General features: G+C 39.0%; 1 protein-coding gene and 1 long non-coding RNA gene across 3 annotated transcripts; one reads left to right on the forward strand and one right to left on the reverse strand.

Annotated features, from left to right (window-relative positions):
- Positions 1-406: 406 nt before the first annotated feature.
- Positions 407-2628, forward strand: LOC144665392 (N-lysine methyltransferase KMT5A-like). 2 transcript variants are annotated; one of them, XM_078526645.1, is made up of 4 exons: positions 407-643; positions 965-1175; positions 1278-1477; positions 2347-2628. In XM_078526645.1, the coding sequence occupies exons 2-4, from the start codon at positions 1041-1043 to the stop codon at positions 2570-2572; spliced, it is 561 nt and encodes a 186-aa protein (XP_078382771.1). In that variant the 5' UTR covers positions 407-643; positions 965-1040; the 3' UTR covers positions 2573-2628. The 2 variants fall into 2 exon arrangements, with proteins under 2 accessions (XP_078382771.1, XP_078382770.1); XM_078526644.1 differs by lacking the exon at positions 407-643 and having other exon boundaries at positions 693-1175.
- A 7267-nt stretch (positions 2629-9895) lies between these two features.
- On the reverse strand, positions 9896-11794 carry LOC144665454 (uncharacterized). Its single transcript, XR_013572946.1, has 2 exons — positions 11529-11794; positions 9896-10754 (listed from the first exon to the last, which is right to left on the reverse strand). It is a non-coding gene; the product is annotated as an uncharacterized LOC144665454 (long non-coding RNA).
- Between the last annotated feature and the right edge of the window lie 470 nt (positions 11795-12264).

Consider the following 12264-nt stretch of genomic DNA (forward strand, 5'->3'; position numbering starts at 1 on the left):
AACCAGTCTAAAACAAACGAGAACCGAAATATTGTTAGTTTTCTTTGGCAACTTTGTTTTCGTTTACGTAACCAACTGTCGTTGAATGTATTTGATAACTTGAAAGGTTTTTTTTCTCGGAAATTTTTCGTCACTTACCTTTAAAAATCTTAATTCCATACTTTGTCGCTTGCTTGGTTTTCTCAGGAAAAGCACTTTGTAACACGCTCTCTATGTCGTCTTCAGAAACTTCACGAAAACGCGAAATTGAAGCCATTATTGATCGAGTAGCTCACAGGTGCCTTCTACGGATCGATAGTAGGCACCTGTGTAGCCAATCAGATTGCGCGATTACCAATAGTAGGTCAGTGTGGTTATGCTAACGGCGAATAGAAAACAGTGGGAGAACCAATCAGATTCGGGGATTTCCAATAGAACACAGCTAAGTTTCTAAGAAAATAATGCCCGCTAGAATTCCATCGCGCGTATACAGTGGCTATTACCCTGGGTACCAGCGGATTTCTTTCTCGCGCGCGGTGAATACTTCGGCGGCCGAAGGCCGTCGCCACGAGTGGCGAAGCCGCCAGAAAAGTTTTTCGCGCAGGTCACAATAAAGACATGACTGACACCGGAAACCGCGCAAGAAAAACCTCTGGCACCCAGGGTAAGCGGCTATATTCTAAACTCTGATAAAACATAGGTTTTTAGCCAATCAGAGCGCGCGTAGACTCCTATCTATATTATAAAACTTTATAAAGAAATAATGTCATAAAAAATGATACCGTTGAATAAACGTCGGCGTGAAATGACAACATTTAGGTTTCCGGTCGAATCGTTTTACCGCAGCGTCACGTTGTATCAGCTTTTATTTGTTGCGAAAATGTTAATAGAAAACGTTTTTTATGTAAAAAATCATATATACCTTACAGTGTTCAATATATTATTTAAAGAGTTAAATAAGTTCGTCTTTTTTTCTCTTTCTCAGCAATTTAAGAAAGGTTTGTTGGTTACTGCCCAGCGAAAGGGGTGGCCAGCTGTTGAATATACGACTCAAGGTGGCAATGTTCGTGGCTATAGAGGAATATCATTTCAACGACCTCGAAGGGAGCCAAGTATTGAGTTTGGGGGGGCGCTTAATGTGTGAGAAAATACACCGCTACATGTTCCTTAACCCGAAGCCAGTTCCACCCATTGAGGTAATCACTATTTGTGTTATCATCGTGACAAGGTATATGTTTTGTTAAAACTTAATCAAGTTGAAAAATTGTAACTATATGTTATGTTTCTTCTCTCTTCAGCTTCATGGTGTGCCTAGTGACCCAAGGGGTGCTGGCATCTGCGCCTTCGCATCAAGGGACATTCATAAAAATGAGATCATATGTGAATATGAGGGAGAGGTGGTTACCGAAGTAGAAGCGAGGGCCCGAGAAGTGCTCTACAGGGAGCAGGGAAAGGCATGTGCCCTTATGGTGTTAGAAAGTGGAGGTCGCCAGATTGCGTGAGTGTTTATTTATAGTTGCATCAGTGCCGAAAATTGTCGCTAGATTTTTATTTATTTATTTATTAAATTATTGGGAAACGCGGTGGACTCAACCGCTTTATGCTACAATAGATACGCGCTGCCTGCCATGGGCCAGTTAGGCATCAATGACGTTACCAAAATTCATGACGTTATAAAATTCATAACATTTAAAACACAACAGGAAAAACGTAGCAATCAAATTACTTTATTTCCAAATTGCTTTTTAATAAATTGAAAAATGCAATTTTTTTACAATAGCATACTGAGATATGTATAGCAGAAAGGAAAATTACTACCATAATTGCAAACGCCTAGTAAACATTTGTATTGCCGAGCTTCACTCAAGAAAGACATCTAGCGCACCAAACGGTGCAAAGCCATAAAGCGCAAACAGAGAAACAAACAGAAAAAGGACCTTGAACAACAAATATTAAAATAAAAAATAAAATTTTTTGTACATTTTAAATTTGTCAATTGCATGTTACCTTCCCTGGGTGCACCGGGTTCGAACGCGTGAATTTTGGCTGAGCCTGCGGATGTTCTTATTTTAGCCCATACATTTTCTTAAATTTATAGGGCAAATCTCAGCCTCACCATCAAAATATATGGGTGAGTGTAGTCAGCTCTCAAGACATCATGGGAATAGACACTGCCTGCCACGGCTTATCAGATGTAGGCCCATACCAAAGTTTACATACAAAAGAAAATAACTGAAAAACGACACAAAGAAAACAACGCCAGGTGTCTGTATTATGGAGGTGTAACAGGGAAATGACTGTACGTTCTGCTTCCGTTACGACCAGCTACGAGACAATGCATAACGTATTTTTTCTTATTTTTATCAGGATAGATCCGTATCGTGGAAATGCTCTAACTGATCTTCCTTGGGGAGCCACCTTGAACCATTCAAGAAACAAACCAAACGTAAAGCCATTTGTGGCAAACAGGAACACAGATAATCCAAGAGTTTTTCTGGTCGCGTTATACGACATCGCGCAGACAGTCGAGTTGTTGTGGGACTACAACGATTCAGAGTGGGCACTCTACTCCAACAGTCAAACCCTTCTATGAAGAAGAGAAGCACCGAGAGAAAGCACCAAGTGAAAGAATCATTGATTAAAATGTTCTCCCAGAATATGCATTTGACTGGCCCTGTAAATATTAAATTATGTGTTGTGCAGCCAAAGGCGTCTTCGGAGTTGAAAGGGAAGTGACCTCCTTGCCCCAAAAATATACATACGATGACCCCCCCCCCCTCACACACACACACACACACACACACACACACACACACACACACACACACACACACACACACACACACAAACTGTTTACAATTTTCACGTATAATTACACCAGCCACTGTCAATATTGTGCACAGTGTTGTTGCCCCCATTTTCCAGGTTTTGATTTTACTAGATAAGAAAGACTGTCAATAGAGGCTAAAGAGTATAAGAGGTTGCTGAGAACAACAATCTTATTGACAAGAGTATGAAATTCTGGGGCCTTTTTTGTTTTGGATTTCTAATACGTTGAAATACGTGAAAAACATAACCTTGAGCGCGTAAATACTACACAGCGCACTTGGCATAAAGTGATCTGTATTTCACATAGAGTTGGAAGAAACAGGTTGGATTTCGTGTTCCACGCGTTATCTCGTGACGAAACTCTCACTTTTTCTTCTTTTCAGAAGGATTTTCAGAAGACAATGAGGCATAAAATGCTTGTGCGTTTCTAGACAAGTATTTTTGCGATAACTTTAAACAGTGTTCTTTCAATACGAGATCGACTGGTTTCTGTTCATGTCTTACAGGAACGAGTAGTTCGGGATCCAACTCCACTATCTGACGTTTTTTGTAAAATGAAACAGTTGTTGGTTTCTCTTTGGTGTCAATGGTAAACCGTACAAACGCAGTTCCGGGATGGTGCACAAGCTTTAAATTCCCCGCATGATCTACCACTTCTCCATAACCAAAATTAAACCAGGCTACTCTTCTCACCTCAAATTTCTGCTTGTCTACATCCTCATTTCTGGCAATGTATTCTCCCTTTAGCCAGGATTTAAAGTCCATGATCATGTCCAATGTCATCCAATGTACTTCAACGTTCTGTAAATGGCTGTTTTTCAGTAAAGTAGCTTATTCTTTGGGCACTTCAACTCTTTCTACTGTATCGAAGAAACTTTGAATACAACCGAATCGTCTGTCACAAATGGAAAACGAATGTCCTTCCAAAAGAAATTTGAGGTCCACTCTCAGAAACTGTCCCTTTTTCACTAAGTACTCTAAATAGAAAAATAGGAAGCATTCTTTAAACTGACCTGGCGCGTTATCGGACCATAGGGTAAGCTGATCAAACCTTCCATATTTCGCCTCTAGCTTGTTGAGAAGATGATTCAACGAAGATATAACCTCGTTAGGACCTGCTCCACCAATAGCGCCATCGTAAAAGAAGCAGTGAATGTGTTGTTCATTTGCGCAATAAATTCCGAGAAGATTGGTCCGTAGTTTCCTAAGGAAGTGGCTATCTTGTGCAGAGATTTTCGGACACGGCAAGGTTTTGTGATAATCAAGTTGCAAAACGAGTACTCTTGGGAACATGTTTAAGCTTCTGGATTGACTTTTCAGAATGAAATATATAGGAATTTGTTTGATCGCCTACGTGATTTTTTCTTCTAATAAAGAAAATTCGCGATTCCTCGCTGTTTTTCAATCATAAATTTTTTTGCTAGAAATTGCTTTTCTGTGGCTCATCACAAGAGGCATTATAGCCGGGGTGTTAACCTGCGTCACTGCCATCTGATAATTGCTCTCTCCAGGGTGTAATGTCGCAGCGAGTCACGTTTCCATCAAAATACCTTTAAGTAAACTTCTTTAAGTGAACCAACTCCCCTTTTCAATTGATATTGTAAAATGAAAAATTTTAGGAAATAAATATTATACACCAGAAATTATCATGGAAACGAATTGCTTTATTAATAAACTCGTTTACTCGTTAATCACTTTGTGATCTTTATGGCTGGTCGGCCACTGGGGTTCAAATGTGACATATGTCAACGAAAGTAAACAAAGCATCTCCGGGCGGGAATAAGACATATAAAGTATAAAGGAAAATAAGGTAAAAAATGTTTGCTCCCAGTAACTGAGAGAAATTGCATCGGAAGGGAGCCATTCATGCTACAGTATTAGCTGTGGAACCCCGGGCTTTTAATTAACTCGTTAATACGAACAATACGAAGATTAATACGAAGATTCTCTAATTGAACGGGAGCTTTGTTTCATGTAAGCGGGAACAGTCGAAATACAGACAGTTCACCGTGTAGGAAAGAATACCAACGAAAGCACAAGGCCGATAGCAATCCTTGCTAAATTCCTTAGAGCCAAGGATTGTGATAAGATTATCTCATTGGGTTTTCGCCTTCGTGATACCAATTTTCAGTTGTATAGAGATTTACCGCGGGAGATCGTCTCGAGGAGAAAAGCACAAATGGCTACTTTAAGGGAAAGCAAGGCAGCATAAAGTTCACGCAGTGTTTAGTAAGGCCGAGCCAGATAAGTAGTACATACCGGTAGGTGGAATTTTCTGGTTAGTTGGCACAACCTTTGATATTGAAGGATCGCACTAATCTATACAGATTGCGCCTTTGTTATAGTATTGTTTGGATCCGGTCCACACAGCTTTAACAGTACTTTAATGACTGTGATTCATATTTTTTTAAGTATAATATATTATTTTCTGTTCCATTATTTTAATGTGGGCCATTAAGTTAGCCAATAGTTTTATTATACGCTTATCGAACACAACAACTTTCGAGTAAATGCAAATTTAAATAAATGGAAATCTCAGTGGCGCGGCGAAACTTATTTCACATACGGCACTGTGGGGTCGCCACACTTGTACGAAACACGCTAGATTTCACACTTAAGTCAGGGCCTGTTTATATGGAAGAGAGTTGTCCCTGGTAGGAGGGTTACCCTCCATACCGAGCCACCCCGGGGGAGAGAGCTTTTCATACGTTTCTTTATAAATAGCTGCGAACTGTTTATATGAGAAATTGCAAAGTTGGCTCGGGGGGCAGGGTTACCTTGGGTGGAGGGTCACTCGCTTTGATGGTAGGGTGACCCTGGGGAGCGAGCCAACTTTTTTCCATATAAACAGTTTGGTTATTTTTGCCTCGCTTACCAGGGACAAGTTGACACACACGGAGCATGCGCAAATGCTGGAATCGGCCAAAACAGCATCAAGTCGGCGGAAAATTTGTCTAAAATGGTCTTCGTCGATGTTTCAGCGTTCCTGATTTTAAAAAAGGCAGCCTTAATAGATATTTCAAAAAGCTCTCGCCAGTCTTTTGAACCGAGAGGGCCAAGTTTGGCTCGGTCAACAGGGACAACTTTCTCATATAAACGCTCGGTAAAAGATAGCTCGGGGGAAAGGGTTACCCTCCTACCAGGGACAACTCTCCTCCATATAAACAGGCCCTCAGTCCAATCGGACGAGGAAGGAAGATTCCTTTGTCTTGAAGCCATTATCCCAAGACCAATTGTTTCCCTCGCTTAGTCATTATATACGCACCTAACACTTTAAATGAGCAAACGACATTATTTTTTTGCAAACTTTCTGATCCTATTAACAGTGACGCACGCTATGAGCAATGTAAAATCATGATCACTCAAGATCCATCTAAAGGCTACTTTGGTGGCAATCCTGTTTTAAAAGACTGGGTTAAAGCGCTGGAAGAAATTTGTAATAGAAAATGATTTAATTGACATTTGGAAAGTCCAAAACCCCGAGTGCAGAAGGTTCACTTGGAAACAAAAAAGACCACTTATTGAAGCACTTCAAGATGGTATCGCTAAAATAGGAACCGTACCTACAGTGAGAACTGATCATTCGGCAGTTTTTATCTAAATTAATTCTCTAAATTAATTCTCTAATTAACACTCAGAATCACGGCTCTTGAGAAAAAAACAATAGCCTGTTAGCAGATTTGACATACGTTGAAGAAGAGAAAATGTTCCTGTCTGCATGGTTAAGCGAGATTAAATATAATTTTTGCACAGATTACCGAATAGTATGGGACTGGATAAAATATTATATTCGTAGCATCTCTTATAGTAAACAAAAAGCGGGTGAAAAGAGAGAAAAACTGAAAAACGTTGAAGAGACATTTAAAATGTACGAGGAAAAAACTGCTGAAGAACCATCTCACGAAACTCTACAAAAGTAAGAAACAGCCAAAAGCGAATATGAAAGAGAATATGACTATACATGTATTGTGAAGGGGTAATCATTCGTTCCCGTGCAACATGGCTCGAAAAAGGTGAGCAAAACACCAAATATTTCCTAAATCTAGAAAATAGTAAAAAGACAAAAACCTGTCTAAGAAAGCTATTACTAACAGACGAACAAGAAAAAACAAATCCAAGTATAATCCTTAATGAAATATATTCCTTCTATTCTAATTTATATGATAAAAAGACAGATTTGGAGATCGATCAGACATCTTGCCCCTTTTTCAATAATCATGATCAAATTCCTAAGTTATCTGTTCCAGTGCGCGACATCTGTGAAGGAGAGCTGACCCAAACAGAACGTTATAAGGCTTTATCTACTTTAAAAAATAACGAAACACCAGGAAACCATTGGCTATCGGCAGAATTCTACTAAGTATTTTAATCTGATATTGGTGAAGTCCTAGTTAATTCTCTCAACTACTCTTACCGATGCGGGGAACTATCAACAACTCAAAAACAAGCTGCAATTACGCTAATGGAGAAGAAAGGAAAAGACGGAAGAAGGATAAAAAAATTGGCGACCTAAGATAGGCCCTAAGCCATCGCTTTGAGTCTAGAGAAAGTGCTTCCGAGCATAATTCGTTACGACCAAAGTGCTTTCGTCAAAAAACGAAACATATTTGATGCTGTCTGCACCATAAACGACATCTTTGTCTTCTAACAAATAAAAAACTTTGATGATATTCTGACTGCAATTGATTTTGAAAAAGCTTTCGATTCATTGAATTTCTCATTTCATTCATTGAAAGCGTTTGGTTTTGGTGAATCTCTTATTGCATGGATTAAGACTTTTTATAAGAATATATAAAGTTGTGTCTTTAAGAAAGGTTTCACCACACCTTTTTTCCAACTAAAACGAGGTGTACGCCAGGGTGACCCATATCTTTTCATAATTACCCTCGAATTATTAGCAATTAACATCCGAAACAATGGCCAAATAAGAAGCAGTAAGATTGACGAAATGAGATTAAGCTAGTGATCTTTTCCGACGACATTACAACATTCGTGCGCGACACAGTTTCATTCTCTCATCTAATCAACACCGTGGAACAATTCACAAGATATTCAGAATTAAAAATGAATCATGAAAAGTCGGAGGTAATGCCCCTGGGAAATTTGACGTTGGAACCAACGGAAGTAGGCGTATGAGATAAGCGGTATTGTCAAAATCCTGGGGGTGCATTTTATCTATAATCATCAGCCTTTTTATGAAAAATAATGTTGAATCTATCGAATCTTTATTCTGATAGGCTATATTTTCTATGGCAGGGTATAAAAACAAATATCACACATTTTTCGCAAATATGTTGACTTATAAGCGGGTAAATATTTAATCCCCTCTTCTCCCGCTCAATAATGATTCTTACAACATTGGAATGAGGGAGGGGATTAAAAACATTAGTTATATGGTACCCTGAAAGGTAAAAATTGGTAGTGTTCAACAGTTTTGTACATGATTGTAGTCTTAGAGGTATCCGTTTAATAGGGAGTTAAGTTCGAGTAGAATGACTGAAAAGGCAGGGTCTGTTGACTGAAATAATTTTATTGTCTTGTTTTTTCCTTTGAAAGATTGTTAAAACGACAATCCCGTATAAACGCAACCACAATTTCACTGACAATTAACACGTATTTTATGTCCCCTCCAACTGTATTATCTACTGTATAGCTATAGTGGCTATGGTTTTACCATAACCACTATCCTTTGGAGCCAAGTTAAATAAATTATCTCTAAAATAAAAATTTGAAAAACAATCGTTTTTTCTTCGGTTTGACCAACCGTCCACACTAAAACGGCGTTTTCGATTACCGAAAACAGTCTCCAAAGTGGAGAAATTTGAAAACACCGGCTAGGTGGTGTAGTGAGGACGGCCAAAAACTTTTGGACATGTTTTCTCTGCCACACCCCCCCCTTTCGGTTTATTAGCCGTTCTCTCAGCAACGTGAAATCATTGCAAGTCTGCATTTGTCAATTTCCGACTTTTTTTAGGAATTGATCGCTGTCTTAAAATATATATCTGAGTTTAGCCCTGAAATTTATGGATTATCCGGAAGTAAAATAAAAATCAGTAGTTTTTTTGGTCAACGTTATTCTTGACTTCCCTAATTTGAAATTTAGTGCAGGCTAATTATATACGGATGCTCTGCCATTCATCTAGGGCCGATGCTGCGTTTTGTTTTCTAAATTATTCGGATAGTGCGGACGGAAAACATTTTATCCATTTTCGGTGTGAAAACCCGGTTTTCAAATTTATCCAGATAAGTGTGGACGGAGCCCAAAATGATTATTTTTATAACTATCCTCACCTAATACCTTGTGCTGTGCGGCATTTCTTAGGCGAATGATTTCTAACATCATCTATTATTAAGACGAGCACAAACAATTTTCGAAATGACTTTTTATCTGTGACCCCGAAGACAAGAAAGGACACGACTTACTAACCAGCTTATATCCAAAGTTAGTAAGAAATGAATGATATTTTCTTCAAGATAGCAACACGAAAATAGAGATTTACCAAAATAATTTGTTCGGCTAAATCTAACTACGCTTAATTAATACTGCAAAAGAGATATCTGGACTGTATAGACGCAGCTATACTGGTGTTTTGGCAAAAGGTTTTAACCTAAACGGTCAAGAACTTGAGGGCACTAATGATTAGTCAGAACCGGACCTCCAGATGTGATGGTAAGTGCTCTTAGTTTCTAGGCGTATACAAGTAAAAAATTGGAGTTTATTTACATCATAGTAAAAAATGGAGATTTAACAGTAACTGACGTTAAATTAACCATTAGCTGTAAAAGCCAAAATATTAACTGCCAACAGTAAGAACTAGTGGAACCAGTTAGTTGGACTACGGCTTAAAACGTATACAAGACTATGACCAGATGAGATGAGCAAAGACAAAACTGTTCTTGGTAATTTTAATTCTCTTAAATAAACTGGCCTGAGTCAATAACGACATTATTCTCGAGCTTGAGGAAACAATACGCAATAGAGTTTCTCTTCGCAGTGTTTCGTAGAAAACATGGAAAATTATGCCACAACTTAGAGTCAGCAAACAAAAGTCACAAGTTTTTTTGATAGTGTGATACACATTTGTGGCATTTTATTGCATGGTTTTGTATTGTCCTGTACTAATATATTTGTTTTTAAATTACAGAAACATTTTTGTTTTCAATATGGCTATGACACCTTAGCTTACAACTATTCAGAACGGCAATGCCTCTGATGAAACGAAAACATTTATGAACAATGTAATACAGGAAATCCACGGGGAAGTCATACAACACTATTTGTCAAATATTACAGCTTAAAAGCGTAGTCTGAATGAAACTAGAAGAAGTATTACTTGTTTATTTTCTTTATTACACGATATGTAAAGACTTCCCTTTTTGGCAATAGGAATAAACTTATCTTATTTGAAAGACTCTGATAACAGAAGATTTTGAAATACATTTAAGAATAAATATCAACGCTAAAAGTACATGTCGTTTCGGCGACGACATGTCACCATTATCAAATGCAAATTTTACATGGTACAGAACGATATTTATAGAAAAGAAAGTGTGAAACTAAATTACAATAAATGAGGCGTGGAAAACAGAAAAATGTGCATAACTAAGTAAACAGTTTCGCTGGAATGGAGTCCTTTTGAGTGTTCAGGGATGGTTTCTTTTTCCTAATTTAAGGAGCATCTCGTAAATTAGGCACTCAAACTTTCCGCGGCATTTCTTTAGGATGGCAAATTGGCTGTGAAGGTCGATCGGCGTTTGATTGTGTTGTTCTTGAAAGACCCAATTTAATTGAAATTAACTGATCTAACAAATAATTGAAATAACGCAATCCCCTGGTTATATCTTAAATTAAAGGACTTCTACAAAATAGCCAGAAAACGTTCATAAACAAAGAAAATATCAAACAATTATGAATATAAAGCTTGCAAACTGGACTCGCTCCGTCCCTGCAAAAAAGCAAAGTATAACTGGCTAAATGCATATTACACAATCAGTGTATTCCCCATCATATGTCTGAATCTATGAATTGATGGCCAACTTGGTCTGAAAAGCCATAGGGAGCTTGCTGATACTTCGGGACTCTGCTATTCCCCATCATATGTCTGAGTTTCTGAATCAATATTGATGGCCGACTTGCTCTGAAAATGCCACAGAGAGCATGCTAATACCTCGGGACTTTGCTATTCCCCATCATATGTCTGAGTTCATGAATCATTGATGGCCAACTTGCTCTAAAAAATGCCACAGGTAGCATGCTGATACCTCGGGACTCTGCTATTCCCCATCATATGTCTGAGTTTATGAATCAATTGATGGCCAACTTGCTCTGAAAATGTCACAGGGAGCATGCTAATACCTTGGAAATGTTGCTATTCCCCATCATATGTCTGAGTTTATGAATCAATTGATGGCCAACTTGCTCTGAAAATGTCACAGGGAGCATGCTAATACCTTGGAAATGTTGCTATTCCCCATCATATGTCTGAGTTTATGAATCAATTGATGGCCAACTTGCTCTGAAAATGTCACAGGGAGCATGCTAATACCTTGGAAATGTTGCTATTCCCCATCATATGTCTGAGTTTATGAATCATATGTTTGAATTTATCAAAACCGGGTCACGACCAAAAAGCCTGGTCTGCACTTTTTCCAGCAAAAGCACCGTCCTTGTCAATCAATCAATCAAAAGCAAACTGTCACTTGTTAGCATGCACACCAACCTTGCTTGTGTGTGAAAGCCTCATGGCAGCTTCTCAACCCTGCACGCAGCCGCCACCTGGAAGTTCAAAGACGATTTCAGCCCCAAAATCCCACTTTTGGAAAGTGACCAAACCCTGACAAGGACCACCCCCCCCCCCCAGCAAGCCCACAAATCAATGACTGACCCTGGTCTCCCTTGGGCTGTTAGGTCATTGACTAAGCTACCCAGCACAGGCTCCGGTGACGGAGCCCCCCCTCAATTTTTACGCGTGCGGCTGGCTTGAAGGCCGACTGTCGTCGGCCTTCAAGCATGGCTCGCGGAGTCCAAAATTTGTCAAATCAGTGTAGAATTTCAAGCCCACAAATCAATGACTGACCCTGGTCTCCCTTGGGCTGTTAGGTCATTGACTAAGCTACCCAGCACAGGCTCCGGTGACGGAGCCCCCCCTCAATTTTTACGCGTGTGGCTGCCTTGAAGGCCGACTGTCGTCGGCCTTCAAGCATGGCTCGCGGAGTCCAAAATTTGTCAAATCAGTGTAGAATTTCATGGTGTAGTTAGCTGTGACTGACAAAAGATGGCTGCTTAGATAACCAAAGTAGTCACTTGGATAGTTAGCTAGTCCTAACCGTATTTCTTCCCTCTCCTGCTAAATAGCAGATTAAAGAACTTTCCACTCAGGAAAAGCAAAATATAACTGTTGTGGTTTAACTTTGTCTTTGGCTTAATATTTTTCAAACCAGTTTGATTTCTATTTC

This window comes from Oculina patagonica, chromosome 9, assembly GCF_052425735.1.
Source record: "Oculina patagonica isolate OP01 chromosome 9, crgOcupat, whole genome shotgun sequence".
NCBI lineage: Eukaryota > Metazoa > Cnidaria > Anthozoa > Scleractinia > Oculinidae > Oculina > Oculina patagonica.